The sequence below is a fragment of the Thalassophryne amazonica genome, chromosome 5 (genome assembly GCF_902500255.1).
Source record: "Thalassophryne amazonica chromosome 5, fThaAma1.1, whole genome shotgun sequence".
Taxonomy (NCBI): Eukaryota; Metazoa; Chordata; class Actinopteri; order Batrachoidiformes; family Batrachoididae; genus Thalassophryne; species Thalassophryne amazonica.
Window position 1 is genome coordinate 55,648,060 of NC_047107.1, and position 18,234 is coordinate 55,666,293.

The 18,234-nt window shown below is 39.6% G+C and overlaps 1 protein-coding gene across 2 annotated transcripts in view; it reads left to right on the forward strand.

Moving 5' to 3' along the window:
- si:ch211-106a19.1 (uncharacterized protein LOC561797 homolog) overlaps positions 1-18,234 on the forward strand; it is a 193,442-nt gene that overhangs the window by 35,447 nt on the left and 139,761 nt on the right. For both annotated transcript variants that reach the window (XM_034170314.1, XM_034170313.1), the window contains one exon: positions 4,280-4,488. In XM_034170314.1, the coding sequence (XP_034026205.1) occupies positions 4,280-4,488 (209 nt within the window). The remainder of the gene's footprint in view (positions 1-4,279; positions 4,489-18,234) is intronic.

The window sequence follows — 18,234 nt, forward strand, 5'->3', positions numbered from 1 at the left end:
CACAGTCCACGATTGCTTTTCTTTAGCCCATTGTAACCTTGTTGTACACAGTTTTGTTGTACATTTTTCGATTTTTGAGACATATTGCTTTAAGTTTTCTGTCTTGACGCTTTGATGTCTTCCTTGGTCTACCAGTATGTTTGCCTTTAACAACCTTCCCATGTTGTTTGTATTTGGTCCAGAGTTTAGACACAGCTGACTGTGAACAACCAACATCTTTTGCAACATTGCGTGATGATTTACTCTCTTTTAAGAGTTTGATAATCCTCTCCTTTGTTTCAATTGACATCTCTCGTGTTGGAGCCATGATTCATGTCAATCTCCTTGGTGCAACAGCTCTCCAAGGTGTGAGCACTCCTTTTTAGATGCAGACTAACGAGCAGATCTGATTTGATGCAGGTGTTAGTTTTGGGGATGAAAATTTACAGGGTGATTCCATAATTTTTTCCTCAGAATTGAGTGATTCCATATTTTTTTCCTCTGCTTGGTCTAAAAAAGTAACTGTTACTGACTGCCACAATCTTTTTTTTCTTTATTTCTTATAGTGTTTCTTAAAGCCAGAAAGTTGCCATTTGAAATGACTTTAGTTTTGTGTCATGTCTGTGATCTGCTTTTTTTCTACAAAATTAAACAACTGAATGAACATCCTCCGAGGCCGGTGATTCCATAATTTTTGCCAGGGGTTGTAGTAAAAAAAAGTAGAAAAGGGGGTGTTCACAATAATAGTAGTGTGGCATTCAGTCAGTGAGTTTGTCAATTTTGTGGAACAAACAGGTGTGAATCAGGTGTCCCCTATTTAAGGATGAAGCCAGCACCTGTTGAACATGCTTTTCTCTTTGAAAGCCTGAGGAAAATGGGACGTTCAAGACATTGTTCAGCAGAACAGCGTAGTTTGATTAAAAAGTTGATTGGCGAGGGGAAAACTTATACGCAGGTGCAAAAAATTATAGGCTGTTCATCTACAATGATCTCCAATGCTTTAAAATGGACAGAAAAAACAGACGTGTGGAAGAAAACTGAAAACAACCATCAAAATGGATAGAAGAATAACCAGAATGGCCCATTGATCAGCTCCAGGATGATCAAAGACAGTCTGGAGTTACCTGTAAGTGCTGTGACAGTTAGAAGACGCCTGTGTGAAGTGAATTTATTTGCAAGAATCCCCCACAAAGTCCCTCTGTTAAATAAAAGACGTGCAGAAGAGGTTACAATTTGCCAAAGAACACATCAACTGGCCTAAAGAGAAATGGAGGAATATTTTGTGGACTGATGAGAGTAAAATTGTTCTTTTTGGGTCCAAGGGCCGTAGACAGTTTGTGAGACGACCCCCAAACTCTGAATTCAAGCCACAGTTCACAGTGAAGACAGTGAAGCATCATGATATGGGCATGTTTCTCCTACTATGGTGTTGGGCCTATATATCGCATACCAGGTATCATGGATCAGTTTGGATATGTCAAAATACTTGAAGAGGTCATGTTGCCTTATGCTGAAGAGGACATGCCCTTGAAATGGGTGTTTCAACAAGACAGTGACCCCAAGCACACTAGTAAATGAGCAAAATCTTGGTTCAAAACCAACAAAATTAATGCCTCACAGATGTGAAGAAATCATGAAAAACTGTGGTTATACAACTAAATACTAGTTTAGTGATTCACAGGATTGCTAAAAAAGCAGTTTGAACATAATAGTTTTGAGTTTGTAGCGTTAACAGCAGATGCTACTATTATTGTGAACACCCCTTTTCTACTTTTTTTTTTACTAATAGCCCAATTTCATAGCCTTAAGAGTGTGCATATGATGAATGCTTGGTCTTGTTGGATTTGTGAGACTCTACTGAATCTACTGGTACCTTGTTTCCCATGTAACAAGAAATATACTCAAAACCTGGATTAATCTTTTTAGTCACATAGCACTACTATTATTCTGAACACTACTGTGTGTGTTTTTTTGTGTGTGTGTGTGTGTGTGTGTGTATATGTGTGTATGTATATATATATATATATATATATATATATATATATATATATATGTACGCAGGGTGACTGCATATTTGACTATTGCTCCAATAGTCTTCCCCATCATGTCTTGGACAACCAAGGAAAATACATTTTGCCTGGAGGCCTTTTTCATCACCAAATCATACCATTTGGAGCATAATTTTGAAAGAATAACTTTTATGCAAAGCGACCAAGATCACTGAAACTTTAGGGAATGATCGTACACAGACTGTAGTTTAAGTCCAACAAATTTCAGTAATTTGCTGGGCCTTTGTATGATTTATTGCAGTTTTTATGCGTTCTGTTTTTTTTTTTTTTCTCCTCGTTTTTTGTTTGGGTCACCCTGTGTGTGTGTGTGTGTGTGTGTGTGTGTGTGTGTGTGTGTGTGTGTATATATATATATATATATATATGTATATATATATATATATATATGTATATATATATATGTATGTATTACACACAACTCCAATTCCAATTAAGTTGGGATGTTGTATAAAATGTAAATAAAAACAGAATACAATGATTTGCAAATCCTCTTCAACCTATATTCAATTAAATACACCACAAATACAAGATATTTAATGTTCAAACTGATAAACTTTATTGTTTTTGTGCAAATATTTACTCATTTTGAAATGGGTGCCTGCAACACATTTCAAAAAAGCTGGGACAGTGGTATATTTACCACTGTGTTACATCACTTTTCCTTCTAACAACACTCACTAAGCGTTTGGGAACTGAGGACACTAATTGTTGAAGCTTTGTATGTGGAATTCTTTCCCATTCTTGCTTGATGTACAACTTCAGTTGTTCAACAGTCCGGGGTCTCCGTTGTCGTATTTTGCGCTTCATAATGCGCCACACATTTTCAATGGGTGACAGCTCTGGACTGCAGGCAGGCCATTCTAATACCCGCACTCTTTTACTATGAAGCCACGCTGTTGTAACGTGCAGAATGTGGCTTGGCATTGTCTTGCTGAAATAAGCAGAGATGTCCCTGAAAAAGACGTTGCTTGGATGGCAGCATGTGTTGCTCCAAAACCTGGATGTACCTTTCAGCATTGATGGTGCCATCATAGGTGTATAAGCTGCCTATGTCATTGGCATTAACACACCCCCATACCATCACAGATGCTGGCTTTTGAACTTAGCGCTGGTAACAATCGGGATGGTCTTCTTCCTCTTTTTTCCGGAGGACACGACGTCCATGATTTCCAAAAACAATTTTGAAATGTAGACTCATCAGACCAGAGCACACTTTTCCACTCTGCGTCTGTCCATTTCAAATGAGCTCAGATCCAGAGAAGGCGGCGGCGTTTCTGGATGTTGTTGATGTATGGCTTCGCTTTGCATGGTAGAGTTTTAACTTGCACTTGTAGATGTAGTGACGAACTGTGTTAACTGACAGTGATTTTCTGAAGTGTTCCTGAGCCCACGAGGTAAGATCCTTTACACAATGTTGTCTGTTTTTAATGCAGTGCCGCCTGAGGGATCGAAGGTCATGGCATTCAATGTTGGTTTTCAGCCTTGCCGCTTACGTGTCAGAAGTTATCCAGATTCTCTGAATCTTCTGATTATATTATGGACTGTAGATTATGGAATCCCTAATTTCCTTGCAATTGAATGTTGAGAAACATTGTTTTTAACTGTTGGACTATTTTTTTCACACACTTCACAAAGTAGTGATCCTTGCCCCATCTTTGCTTGTGAATGGCTGAGCCTTTTGGGGATGCTCCTTTTATACCCAATCATGACACTCACAATTAGTGTCCTCAGTTCCCAAACGCTTATTGAGTGTTGTTAGAAGGAAATGGTAATATGTGGTAAGTGGTAAATATACCACTGTCCCAAATTTTTTGAAACATGTTGCAGGCATCCATTTCAAAATGAGCAAATGTTTGCACAAAAACAATAAAGTTTATCAGTTTGAACATTAAATATCTTGTCTTTGTGGTGTATTCAATTGAATATAGGTTGAAGAGGATTTGCACATCATTGCATTCTGTTTTATTTACATTTACACAACATCCCAACTTCATTGGAATCGGGGTTGTATATATATGATAATGAAAGGCTCACCTTTCATTATCTTTAATTATCAAAGACTTCTTGAGATTTCCAGCTGATATCAGTGAAACATAATGTCCTTGGCAGAGGTGTTAAAATGTTAAACAGAAGGACAGTCTTTAAATGCACCTTGAGTTTTCTTATGTGTGCCTGTCTTTTGCTTCGTTTTTTTTTTTTCTTTTCTTTTCTTTTTGCCTGATGTTTTATAGGACACAAGCAGAGATGGCTCATACATGTCGAGGAACAATAAACCTGGCCACTGCACACATCGATACAGAAGATGCCTGCAATATTGTCCTCAGCAGTGGTGGCCGCACTTACCACCTGAAGGCTAGCACGGAAGTGGAGCGGCAGAGATGGGTCACAGCACTGGAGCTGGCAAAAGCTAAAGCCATCCGGATGATGAATGATCAGTCTGGTAAGGGCAGCTGGAAAAATCTAAGCTGGAAATTGCGCATTTTCTCATGTAAAACACTGACAGGATAAAGAAAATAAATTCTATAGCATGTTTAGAAGGGTGTATTGCATTCATAACTCAGTTGTGGAAGATACTGGCATGAAACCTAAGTCAATAAACACTGGGCTGCTGCAGTCCACCTGCTCATTTGCGTAATGTTTAACTTGTGGCTCCACAAGCTCAAACATGTTCTTTGTTTGTTCACCATGTTCAGGTATTCAGCCCAGGTTTGTGATCTGGTTATATTTTATTTCCCCTGGTCCACTGGTCTTCAACATTCCCCTGGCATTTGAAATTAAGCATAGCTGGTGTTCCAGAAAGTGCTTTCTCCATTAATGGGATTCAGATTCCAGTGCATGCCAGGACTGGGCATTCAAACTGGAAAACAAACTAGAGTATGCTAATAGTACCGTGAGAACCTGGCTTCCATTCAGCCTTGTCCTGACAGCTGAACACTCTCCTTTCCAAGGAGACTCTTATTCTTCTGTGACTGCATTAGGTGTTGCTGGTCAAAGGCTGTGGGAAAAGCCTGAGAGGGCTGTTTGTCTTCACGTTCCACACTGGCGCCCTCCCAAAGACTTAGCATTTTGAGGACGACAGGGTCTACCGAGACCGCAGGAGGCTATATATGTTTCTGGCCTCCATTAGGAAGTCCGATCACTAAATATAGGCCACAAGAGTATGTGAGTGTATTTTAGTTCACTAGCTCCAGTAAGCAAGAGTGTAATGCTGCTGCTATCTGAACTACCTGCAGTATTTGGTGTTTGTGTGTGTGATGGTGTCTTCAGCTGTCAGGTTTCACAAACTGTGATGATGTCTTGCTGTAAAACCCACATTCAGCCAGGGAGTATTAAGGTGTCTGAAGGTGTCATTAAAGATGCCATCATGTTTTCAGCTGACATTCCTATGGCCAAAAAGAAAAAGAATGTGGTGGGGGGTGGGGGAGTTATTACTAATTTCTGTTGGCTTCTCCAGTTTTTTTTTTTTCCCCTGGGGTTACCACAGCAGATCTGGGATGGATCCGTTTTTTTTCTTTTTTTTTATATATTGGTACAGGTGCAACTGCAGATGTACAATTTGGCACAGGTGGCCTGGAACCAAGGACTGCCTCTTTCGGAGACAAATGTACTAACTGCTTCCATCACTATGCCTACTCTTTTTTTTCCATGTTTGGTTAAAGAAACTAATTATTTGGTTGGCTAGTCATACCTCATTATCAGTTTAAAACTCTCTCTCTCTCTCTCTCTCTCTCTCTCTCTCTCTCTCTCTCTCTCTCTCTCTCTCTCTCTCTCTCTCTCTCTCTCTCTCTCTCTCTCTCTCTCTCTCTCTCTCTCTCTCTCTCTCTCTCTCTCTCTCTCTCTCACTCACACACACACACACACAGACACAAAACTTGAGCTTACTGCCAGAACATCACAATAATGACAGTTAATGATAAAGCTGTTAAAAATATTTTTGAAAACATTTATTTTGGTATAAATCTAATGTATAATATTTATTTTAACGGTGTACTGCATTCATGGGTCTTGGGGGGCTGGAGCCTGTCCCAGCAGTCATAAGGCAAGAGGCAGGGTACACCCTGGTCAGGATGCCAGTCCATCGCGGGGCCACATATAGACAAACAAACACTTTCACATCTACTGTCAACTTAAATTTTCCAATTCACCTAACTGTCATGTCTTTGGATGTGGGAGGAAGCTGGAAGATGCAAGTCCACACAGAAAAGACCAGGTGGGGAGCGACCCCATGATCTTCTTGCTGTGAAGCAACAGTGCTAACCACTAAGCCACCATGCTACCCAGAAATGATGTATTTTAAAGATAAATACTGGCTACAGATTGTATTTATTTGTATACAAACATTAGACATTCAGCAGTGTTTCAGGATATTAATGTTTTTGTGGAATGCAAAATGTGCTTCATTTGAAGATGAAGGCTGCACTCATAACCAGAGGTCAGTCACAGTTGAGACTATGCACACAATTTCGCTGTGTGATGTGCTGGAGTGTTTCTCGAGTGATAGATGGGAACCACACCAGCATGGAACTGGTTACATTGTTGGAGCTCCCTCCAAAGATTTTCTATTGAGTTCAGGTCTGGAGACTGGCCAGACCGCTCCAGGACCTTGAAATGCTTCTTAAAGAGCCCCTCCATAGTTGCCCTGGCTGTGTGTTTGGGGTCATTGTCATGCTGGAAGACCCAGCCATGACCCATCTTCAAGGCTCTTACTGAGGGAAGGAGGTTGTTTGCCATAATCTCGCAATACATGACCCCATCCACCCTCCCTTCAATACGGTGCAGTCGTCCTGTCCCCTTTGCAGAAGAGCACCCCTAGAGTATGATGTTTCCACCCCCATGCTTCACGGTTGGGATGGTTTTCTTGGGGTTGTTCTCATCCTCTAAACATGGTAAGTGGAGTTGATTCCAAAAAGCTCTATTTTGGTCTCATCTGACCACATGACCTTCTCCCATGCCTCCTCTGGATCATCCAGATGGTCACTGGTGAACTTCAAACGGGCCTGGACATGTGCTGGCTTGAGCAGGGGGACCTTGCTGCCCTGCAGGATTTTAAACCATGACAGCATCATGTGTTACTAATGTAATCTTTGTGACTGTGGTCCCAGCTCTCTTCAGGTCATTGACCAGGTCCTCCTGTGTAGTTCTGAGCTTTCTCAGAATCATCCTTACCCCACAAAGTAAGATCTTGCATGGAATCCCAGGCCGAGGGAGATTGACAGTCATCTTGTGTTTCTTCCACTTTCTAATAAATAATCATAACAGTTATTGTCTTCTACCAAGCTGCTTGCCTGTTGTCCTGTAGTCCATCCCAGCCTTGTGCAGGTCTACAGTTTTGTCCCTGGTGTCCATAAACAGCTCTTTGGCCTTGGCTATTGTGGACAGGTTCGAGTGTGATTGATTGAGTGTGTGAACAAGTGTCGTTTATACCGGTAACAAGTTCAAACAGGTGCAGTTAATACAGGTAAAGAGTGCAGAATAAGAGGGCTTCTTAAAGAAAAATTAACAGGTCTGTGAGAGCCAGAATTCTTGCTGGTTGGTAGGGGTTCAAATACTTATTTTATGCAATAAAATGCACATTAATTATTTAAAAATCATATCATGTGATTTTCTGGATTTTTTTTTTTTAGATTCTGTCTCTCACAGGGGGTCAAATACTTATTTTCCCCACTGTATATTTTATTTCTACCTCATTTTCTTATTGTATTGTTATAAGTATTATTATTATTATTATTATTGCTTATCTTTGCACACGCTGTTTGATGCACATTTTCTTCTACTCGCATTCATCTTGTGTGTTTATTAAGAGCTGACGTAACGTGAATTTCTCGACTGTGAGATCAATAAAGTCTCATCTTATCTTACAGTGTAACGGATAAATGAATTACACTACAGAATTGTATCATCTGATGGATGCATGAAACAAAGATCTACGGTAGCATTCCTTTCTGCAGCATGGCAGAAACAGCCAGCCTGTCTGGGTTTGATTTCTGGTCTACCCGTCTGTGTTCTTGGGCAAGTCATTCACCTGCATTGTCCCACTCCACCCAGCAGTAGATGGCCACTCCCCTTGTAGGGAAGTAACCTGCAGTGGACTGGAATTCCATTCACGGGGAGTCGAACACTCTCATTTGCATCACACTTCAAAATTTGGGGATAACCACCAGCACCAGTGGTCCCAGGGCCTCTATTGAACTTATTTCTTTTCCTCTAATTGACCAGAGTCGTAGTTAACCTTGGAGAATCAAAATGAATGTGATTATGAAATCTTGGTGTTCTGCAGCTTATATAACACGATAATATAGACATTAGATAAACTCAGTTTTCTAAAATTGTCTCCTTTACATTGTGATGGTTTTTTGTCACTTCATTCCATACATGATCTATCGGGGGGGAATCTTGTGTTTGGCATTTGACATTGTGTAAAGTCACTGGCACATCATTGTTGTGGAAATCAAATCACCTGATCATTTGTTCCGTTTGAGTATTGGTACATTTGATGTGTTGTCATTTGTTCTTAGCTGACTTTCCTTTTGCTCCTTCAGTGAATTTATAATGATGAATTTATCCCTTGTGACAGAGCACAGAGTTGGATTAGGTGTTTTAGTAGCTGGAAAGTCTTCCACTAATGCAAGAGATTTTGTTCATTCCCACTTTTGTCAGTAAAACACTGACATTAAAATGGGATTATGCTTCTTCCTTTAATGCTTGATTGTTGGGATGAAGATTTTAGAGAAACTGAGAAAAAAGACACTAAGCATAGGGACAGAAATGTTATTATAATGTAACTTGTTGATATTCATGCTTTTGTATGACACATTTTATATTTTGTAGCCACTTCATCAGAAGTAGGAATAATTTTTGATTATAATCTCTTGCTTGTGGTGTTTAACTCCACTTTGTCATCTTCCCTTTCTATCAAAAGGCTAACTGCTTCATCACCTTCTCCTCCAATTGAAGAAGAGCTTTGTCTCTCTTGATATACAGACAAAGCATTACTTTACTTTATCCCTGATTCAGCTTCCTCCCTCACCATTTTCTCTCCTTGCAGTAGCTTTGTAATTACTGAATTAAAATTGTGATTATAATTGTGCCACATCTGCAGCCATTCTGTTTTCTTATGTTATCTTTATAAAGTCTTGTCCTTCTTGATTTTTGTTTAAATTTAGGCTAAAATAGTATTTGTATTAGTTGTAATGGCTTAAGTGAGCAGCTTACTGTGGTCAGCAGGTGGCAGTGTTACCTTTCATTTGAACATGGACTCTGGCAGCTTCATCCTTCTTCCTTTTAGTGCAGCAGATAAGAGAATATTTAGAGCAGAATCCTGCAAATGCTGATACAAGCATTAAATTTGGTACTAATACTCCTTAGCATTCCTCTTTTGAAAAAAAAAAACGATTGGCCACTTGAATTGTCAATTGGTGGTCAGGTAGGGGTCAATTGAAGAATTACACAGGGGTCAAAATTAAACAATGCTCCAATCATATTGAAAACTATAGCACATTATTTGCCTGATCATAAAGATTCCAAAAAGGTATAGTTTGGACTGTCCATGACTGAATTCTATGGAGTTATGGGATAAAAACAGCAAGAATGGTGACAAAGGTCCATTTCAGTTTGTACAGGGGTCAAAAGTTAGAGTTGCTCCAATTTTGGTAAAAAGTCATGCAATTATTAGCTGAGTTAACATGGTTTTAAAAAGGAATAGTTTGGCTTATGTGTCATGCTTAGTTATCACATAACGGGGTAACACATGACATGTCATAGAACTCAATGGAAGTTGACCTTGTTTGACCTTTGCTTTTGGAGATCAAGCATTCAACACTGTCAAAACTATTCCATTTATTAATCCTGTTATTCCAATCATAACACATATAGTTTGTGTAAGGACAGCAAAGCAAACTGTTTGATTCACACACATTACAGTGCAAATCATTTTTAACAGCTGAACATTCATAAGACAGCTCAATTTTAGAAAGCAGAATATTGGTGTTTTTTAAGTTAAGTTCATTTTTTAGCTCAATTCATACAGCGAGACGGTAGCTGCTGAGATTAGAAGTAACTTGCACAAAGAAGAGTCTCTGTTACTGTAGGTGATCTTATCTGTCCACCGTATGAGCTGAAATATCATACAGCAGTGCATTGATCAGTAAGACAATCTAATAGTCCTGACCTTTCTTTGACTCTTGGCATGTGTGTGTTTACTGTACACTGTGTAACTGTAAAAATCCCATCCCATTACCTCTGTTTTTCTGAACTTACAATTTTCCTCCTGTTCCTTGTATTTCCTGTATTTTCTTGTTTTGACATCTCTCTCAAAACCCTCTTTACTGTGAAGGGTAGTACTCTGTCCATGGTGCTGAAATAGTTGACTTCGTCAAAAAGGATGTTGGAAAGAGATTTAATGCCTGCTTAAGCAAACTTCACTCTCTCTCCCTATCTTCTGGTCTCAACTGCCTTCCTTCTTTATTTTCCCCACATTCACTCTGGGACCTGCTTTTTCTCTCTCTCGGTTGTCCTCTCGCTGGCTGTCTGGTTTGCTCCCTTCTATACTCTCCCACACCCTCTCCCTCTCTCCCAGTAAGCCATTTATTCTGCTCTTCTCATGGATTTGACCTTCTGCTTTCACCAGCTGTTTGCTCTTTACATTTACATTGCTGACATTCACAAGATAAACCTATTCTCCCTCATGTAAGTATGCTGCTTTCCTTCTATTTATTTAATTGTTATGCTAAGGAAAAGATGTCTTTTTGTATTTGTCTGTGCCTGTTCAGATGTATTGATGTTCCTTATTTCACTGTGGAAAAGATGGCTGTAGAATTATTACAGGACATATTGTAAACAGTGATAAATATGTCAACCACTAGCACCTTATCAGTGAAAACAGCAAAAAAAAAAAAAAAAAAAAAAAAAAAAAAAGCAGGACTGATGTGGAGTCTGCATCTATAGCAATTTAGTGAGTGCCTTGTCTGTGGAATGATGAGCTCTAAAGACAGACAGCAATAGTTTGTAAAGATTATTATTTGTCAGATATGTTGTTTTGACACCACCTGCTCGAAGAGCTCTTTTGGAGGGGGTGGAGGGGTGGTGTAGTTAAATTTTGCCATGATCACTATATTCATATTAGGTTTCTTCAAGAGAGATTTTGTCACAGACTTTTTAACGACAGCAGTGACAGTGCTCGTTTTGAGTAATAAATTTACAATATTTAACCAAGTAAGGTCCCAGTAAGTTTGTTTTTCATGAATCTGTTGTGAATGTGAAATGGGTCCTGGATTTGAGCCTTTGCTATCTCATCTGTGATTTTACCTTTCTGAACTTGCAGTATCTCATTGTGCTGTGCATCTTACCTGTTGTTTACTTTGCTGACACATCAATCTTGAAGGCTCATGGCAACCAACCTCTCCTCCTAATTTCTAATCTCTCTCTGAATGTACATTGTGTGGTGTGTTATTGTCATATTTATGGTTGTACTTCATAAACATCTGAAATATCTAAGACCCATTGTTCCATTTCATCTGAGTCTGCTGCCTCTTTTTCCACCTCAAAACTGGACCATTCCCTCTGAATTTTCACATTTATTTACATTTTTTATGATCTTTAATGCCATCTCTCCTCTGCCTCTGTCTTTGCTGCATATATTCACAGACAGGTGGTGGCTGGCTGACAATGAAACCTGTTTGATTTTCATCCGTCAAAGTTGTGACAATCGATTTAAGTCTCTTTGTGTGTGTTATGGTCAGTATTTTACAGTCTGAATTTTGGAGTGTGATTGGTCAGTAAGGCCTAAGCTCTGTAGGGATTTTGCCCTCCTTATTTATCAACTGAAATAATTGTCTCCTTACAATTTAGAGGAAATTCTCTATTTCAAATGCATACTCTGAGGGCCTGTAAAAACATGTGCAAACACTGTCGCACTTGCCCAAAATAGCATTTAATGATTTACTAACGGTATGCATTGAGGATAGCATCTTTTCAATGCACAAAATAGCGTGTCCGTTTCACTTGTTTGCATTCATGCATATGCAATTGGGTGAGTCCACCCGAGTGCGCAATATTGTAGGTGTTGAACATGCAAATCAGTGAAGTTTGCACACACTATGTGATCCATCAAGGCTCAAAGCAGTTTCAGGGGCTGGCATTGCATCTGTAATTTAACACATTTGAAACCTTGGTGCTAACGACAGAGGTTAATATGAGACCTAGAGTCCGCAGTCGCACTGAGACGTGTCCCAGCAAGGAGGCGTGGTCGCCATTGTAGATCAGGGCAACTCAGTGGGCATCACACACTTACACTCAGTGAGTCTCGTCAGGTGGAAACAGGTGGAAAATGCTGGAAAGCTGCGCATGTTGGCAAAGCCACAAACGGAGAAAGAAGGGAGACAACATTTCCTTCCATAATTAAGCAGTTTTTCTGTGACTTTTGGGTAAAGCGTCATTCCTGCGTATGAAATTGGAGGATTTGAAACCACCTTGAATGGAATTTTATTCAAAGCTGAATTTATTCAGTACTATACAAAAATGGATTTAATTAATGCGGACCATGTGGAATTAATTAAAGTCTATGTGCCTGCCTGGATTGTATGATATTGTGCCTTCATGTCTGCAGAATTTGGAAGCTTTCTCTACATTTTAATTGTTAAAATTATTTTATTATAGTATTAGTAGTATGAAAAATTGTCATCAGAAGTGAACCTTTAATCTAAGGGTGTAGATGGGAAGCAAGTCTCATCTAATCGAGAGATAAAAGAAGCTATAATGGCCTTCTCTGAAAGACTCACAACAGCTGAAAATTGTCTTAGCACAGCGGAGGACCAGATTACTTCATTAACGACGACGTCCGACACCACACAGAAGAAGGTCCAAAAGCTTACTTTACAGATGGAAGAGTTTGAAAATCGACAGCGCCGCTCCAACTTGAGACTGATTGGAGTCCATGAGAGGACAGAGAAAGGAGATGCATGCACATTCCTAACGGCTTGGTTAGCGAAAGCTCTCGATTTGTCCGCAGAGCAGCCCCTCATCATCAAGCAAGCCTACAGACTCGGTACCAACCCGCAAAACCAGGCCCGGACGGGTGAGACACGACCACATATCCTTTTAGGAAGTTCCTGACGTACAGAGACAGAGTGATGAAGGCAGCACGCTTAAAGGAGAGGGTTTTTTTCGAGAACAGTCATGTTATGGTCTTCCCGGATGTGTCTGCAGAGGTCCAAAAGCAGCTGAAACTTTTTGATGGCATGAAACAAAGATTACGACATTTGCGTAAGGAGTATGGACTTATGTTCCCAGCAAAACTGCGAATTCACCACAAAGGCACCTGGCACTATTTTAGCTCTCCTGGTAAGGCGGAGGAATTTGTTCGAAAGATGGAGAGCTCCACCCGCGAAGATAGCCTGGATCACCAAGGCAACGGCGAGTAAGCTGGAAACATTAGTCAGCCTTTAATCTAGTCATCGAAGTTGTAGCTTAAGTTATAGCTGTTTAAAATGTCTGGCTATGTCCGTTGAGCTAGGACACTGTGGACTCCGTTAATATTGAAGTCTGTAGAATTAATGAATATGGTCATGAACAAACTTTTTTTTAATCCGACTATTTTTGTTTACAAATGCTGGAAATTAAGCTTTTTTTTTTTTTTTTTTTTTTTTTTTTTTTTTTTTTTTTTTTTTTTTTTTTTTTTTTGCTTAAGTATTTGTTTTCTTTATTTTATGGGGTCTATCAGCAACTCATTGCTCCTTTTAAAGGATCAGACTGGAGCCTAACCGAGGTCGTGGACATGGGGGGGAGGGGGGGAGTGCATGTTCATCTGCACAGGGTTGATTTTTTGTCGTGATTGGGAGAAGTTCCTGTTTTTTGCGTTATGTTTGTTAATGATGGTCATTTTTGGAGGCACTCTATTCAGCATTTTATATGACATGGTTAAAAAGTGGATGTTAATATGTTTAGTAGTTTGCTTGTATCATGAGTGGTGATATTAGAATAAATATGACTTCTTGGAATGTTAGAGGTCTTAGGAAGATAGTGAAGCTAAAACAAGTAATATCCAGGCTGAAATAATTAAAAACACAGATTGCTTTTATTCAGGAAACTCATTTGCTGTCTGATGAATATATTTCGCTGAAAAGGAGATGGTCAGGTCAAATTATATCTGCTTCATATTCTTCACATTCAAGAGGGGTAGCAATACTGACACTCCTCTGTTCCATTAAGAATCTATAACACCATACAAGACACAGACGGTAGATATGTCATTGTTCAGGGCTCATTACTGGATCAAGATATTAATCTGGTATGTACGTATATATGGGCTTAATTGTGATGATGCACATTTCTTTGATAGCTTATTTCTGACTTTATCAACACTACATGGGTGCCTCTATTTGGCAGGAAATTTTAATTGCGCTCTTGATCCAACTCTTGATAAATCCTCAGGGGTAGACCCTTCACACATGCAGAGCAGGAAAATGATTCAACACTGTATGCGGGAGCAAAATCTTTGTGATATTTGGAGGCATAAGAACCCGGCTAGATGGGAATATTCTTGCCACTCTGCTACACATAACTCATATTCCCGTATAGATTACTTTCTTATTTCTAAAAGCATGATAGATAGTGTGAATGATTTTGAATATAAAAGTATTGTCATATCAGGTCATGCTCTGATTTTTCTTAGTTATACCATTAAAGCAGCTCCTAAGGGGTCTTCAGTGTGGAAGTTAAGCCCTCGATGGCTGCATGATAACAGGTTTTTGGAATTTCTGGGAACAAATATTGATATATATTTTAAAGTCAATACAGATCAAACATCAGCATCTATAAGGTGGGAGGCATTCAAAGCCTATATATGAGGGCAAATGATCAGTTATACATGTAGTATTTCCAATAAACAACACCTTAAACTTCTAGAGTTAGAAAGGGATATTAAAGAACTTGAAACTGAAAATAATATATTAGAGACAGTTGAGACCAAACAGAAACTAGCTATTCTTAGAGCACAGTATAATGAGTTATCTATGAACAAAGCTGTATCCAGTCTAATGAAACTAAAACATTTTATGACCAAGGAGAAAAAGCGGGGAAACTACTGGTGTGGTGTATAAAAACAGAGAAAAATGAAAGAGCTGTTTTAGAACTTGAGTCAGAGGAAGGAACAACTATCACTAATTTGCAAGTTATTAATAATACCTTTCAGTCATTCTATTCAAAGTTGTACACATCAGAAAATTCTACAGTTTGTCACTCAATGCATAATTTCCTAGATGGAATTGAAATACCTGCCCTAGGGAATGAAGCCAAGAAAGAACTCAACTTGTTGTGAAGGTGTCGTAGCACGGACCCACAACAGGGGGCGCAAATGAACGGACAATGACTAAACCAAAAGGTAACAATTTAATGTTGTGACGCTACACAACGAAAAGACACAGAAAATATGCACAGTCAATTAGCACCAGGTGACGTGTGGCAGGCTTGAAGATAGGAGACCCCCCCGACGAGAGAGAAGCCGTACTCCACACGGCTTCCACCACCAACGGCCTGAAGAACACCGGAGCCGCCAAGTCCCGAGTCCCCAGGTGGCCTCTGTTCCCGGCTGTCGACCCTGGCACTGCTGGCAGAAAGCAAAAACAGGATGTGTGAGTGTGAGTCCGCACACTCAGTAATACACAGTCCAACACTGATGGGAGGGAGCACCTCCACCTCCAATCATACACTCAAGCAGCTCCTGTCAGTCACTTATCTGGAGGGAGTGGGAGGCGAAGACGTCGCGGTTCCCACAACACGCCACTCCGACAAAACTGTCCCACAGGAATAAACGGCTGCAAACAGAGATCAAAACGTGGATTAATCCAAATACTGCAGAGAAGGATTACCTCAGGAATGGTAGTCGATTTCTCGGCGAGGAGGTGGAGTTGCAGTCCGGCTTTTATGGTGGTGATGATGATGAACGAGTGACAGCTGGGGCAGGGGATGAATGACAGCTGTCACTTCTTCTAGGTCTGGCGCCCTCTTGTGCTTGGAGCCCGCACTCCAAGCAGGGCGCCCTCTGGTGGTGGTGGGCCAGCAGTACCTCCTCTTCAGCGGCCCACACAACACAACTCTCCAATTTCACTGAGTAAATTATCAGCAGCTATCGATAGTATGAAGGTAGGAGAAGCAACAGGGCCTGATGGTATTCCTATTGATATTTATAAAAAGTTTAAGGGTATGCTGCTTGTCCCTTTTTTGAATATGTGTGAGGAATCATTAGAGATGGGTGAGTTGCCCTTATCACTTAGGAATGCACTTATAACTTTAATTTTGAAGCCAGGAAAACTCTCTACAAAGTGTGAATCATACCGCCCTATCTCCTTAATCAACAATGATGTTAAAATAATAGCACAAGACAGGGATTCCCTCTGTCCCCTCTCCTTTTTGTATTGACTATTGAGCCGTTAGCTATTGCATTTAGAAATAATAAAGAGATTACCAGCATCAGGATAACTAATATTGAGAATAAGATTGGACTTTACGCTGATGACGTTGTTCTCTTTTTGAGTAATCTTAAAAGATCTGTATCCAACTTATTACAGGCAGTGGTGGGCACAGTTCCGATAATCCGATAACAGATAATTATCGAAGATAACGTTTTCATTATGGGTAGGATGATGTAATCTCAGTACGTCACGACAGGACAAATGCATTTCAGACACTCTGTCCAGGCTCCAAGGACAACAGCATTAAACTCTAGTGCCTAAAACTCTCTTGTATATATTCTCTGCGTTTATAGACGTTGATTTTTTAATTGCGTTTGTTAAATTCCACGCATTTTAAATGTGAACAGACACGGATTATCTAGAATTTGTTTTCAAAGCCTCTACTGCCATCTAGCATCTACTGGCCAGTAGTGTTCATGGCAGTGTCTGGGGACCAGTAGATGGCAGTGTTCTATTTATTTTGACCCCGGTTATGTCAGATATAAGACTTGTTCTTCTCTCTGCTCCTTTTCATTCTGGTGATTGTGATGCTTTATTTATGTTTTTTCTGTTTTTTTCTTTTAAATGAATGAAATAAATATTAAAGAAAGAAAGAAAGAAAGATGATTGTCAAATCAAATTTTTGCTTTGCAAATGGCTTTTTTTTTTATATAAATGAAGTTTAAAAACAAAACAACTGCATAATAATAATAATAATAACATTATTACAAGACAGCTCTGCAGTGTTTGCACAGGTACAGTGCGAACGGTTGGATGCTGCTTGTAGCTTTCAGCAGCAGGATAACCTCACGACGGCCGACCACAATAATATATCAAACAGGTTTGATTTTCATTCGACCATACGATCAGCGATCAGGAGGTGGTCGTCAGATGTTGACCGCAGCTTGATACTCCATGAACACTACACGATGCAGGATGCACGATTAACCTGAAACTTGGTCCAAAAAAATTCCTGCATGAAAAATCATCTCGCACAGTGTAAAGTATGTTTTACAACATCAAATAAATGTTGTAAAGAGAGAATGCAAAAAAATGAAAAAAAAAGAATGCAAAAAAAAAACATGCAAAAAAATTTGCGATGACACTTCCAGAGCTCCGTAAAAATGCCTGTTTTTACAAATAAAAAAATGGAATATTTTCCAAAAGCACATTTAAACACCCAACAGACGTCACATTAACGTGTTGGTTTACATAATGAATGACTGAACAATCAGTGTTTAGCAGGCACCTTTACCCAGAATCCTTTGCGATCTGTCTCTTTGTTACAAAACCCCAGAATTAGTGCATTATTCAACATTAAAAGATATGTGTTATATTTTAACTTTGTACAAATGACAGAATTGACATTAATGGAGTTATTCTGTCGGTATTAATGTTATTTATAAATCAAAACCATAAATCAATATGACTTTATTTTTCAAGACCTCCGCATGACGGGACCTTTATAATTGATACAGGGCTGGCTTTACGGCTGCTCTCAGAATGCCTCTGTGCTGGGAGGGCTGTAATAAACAAGAGCTTCTAGAAGGGGCTGAATGTTGAAAGAAAAAAGTGTGGTCTCATTGTTCGGGTGTTGGGGTGCTTCTGTCTGTGCTCGGAGCACTGTAGAGCTTCCAGCAGGGGCAGACTGTTGAAAGAAATAAGTATGGTCTTATTGTTTGGGTCTGTTGTTATTTTTAATATTATTAGAAGCTGTTAAATGTTGTAAATGTGCCAGAGAT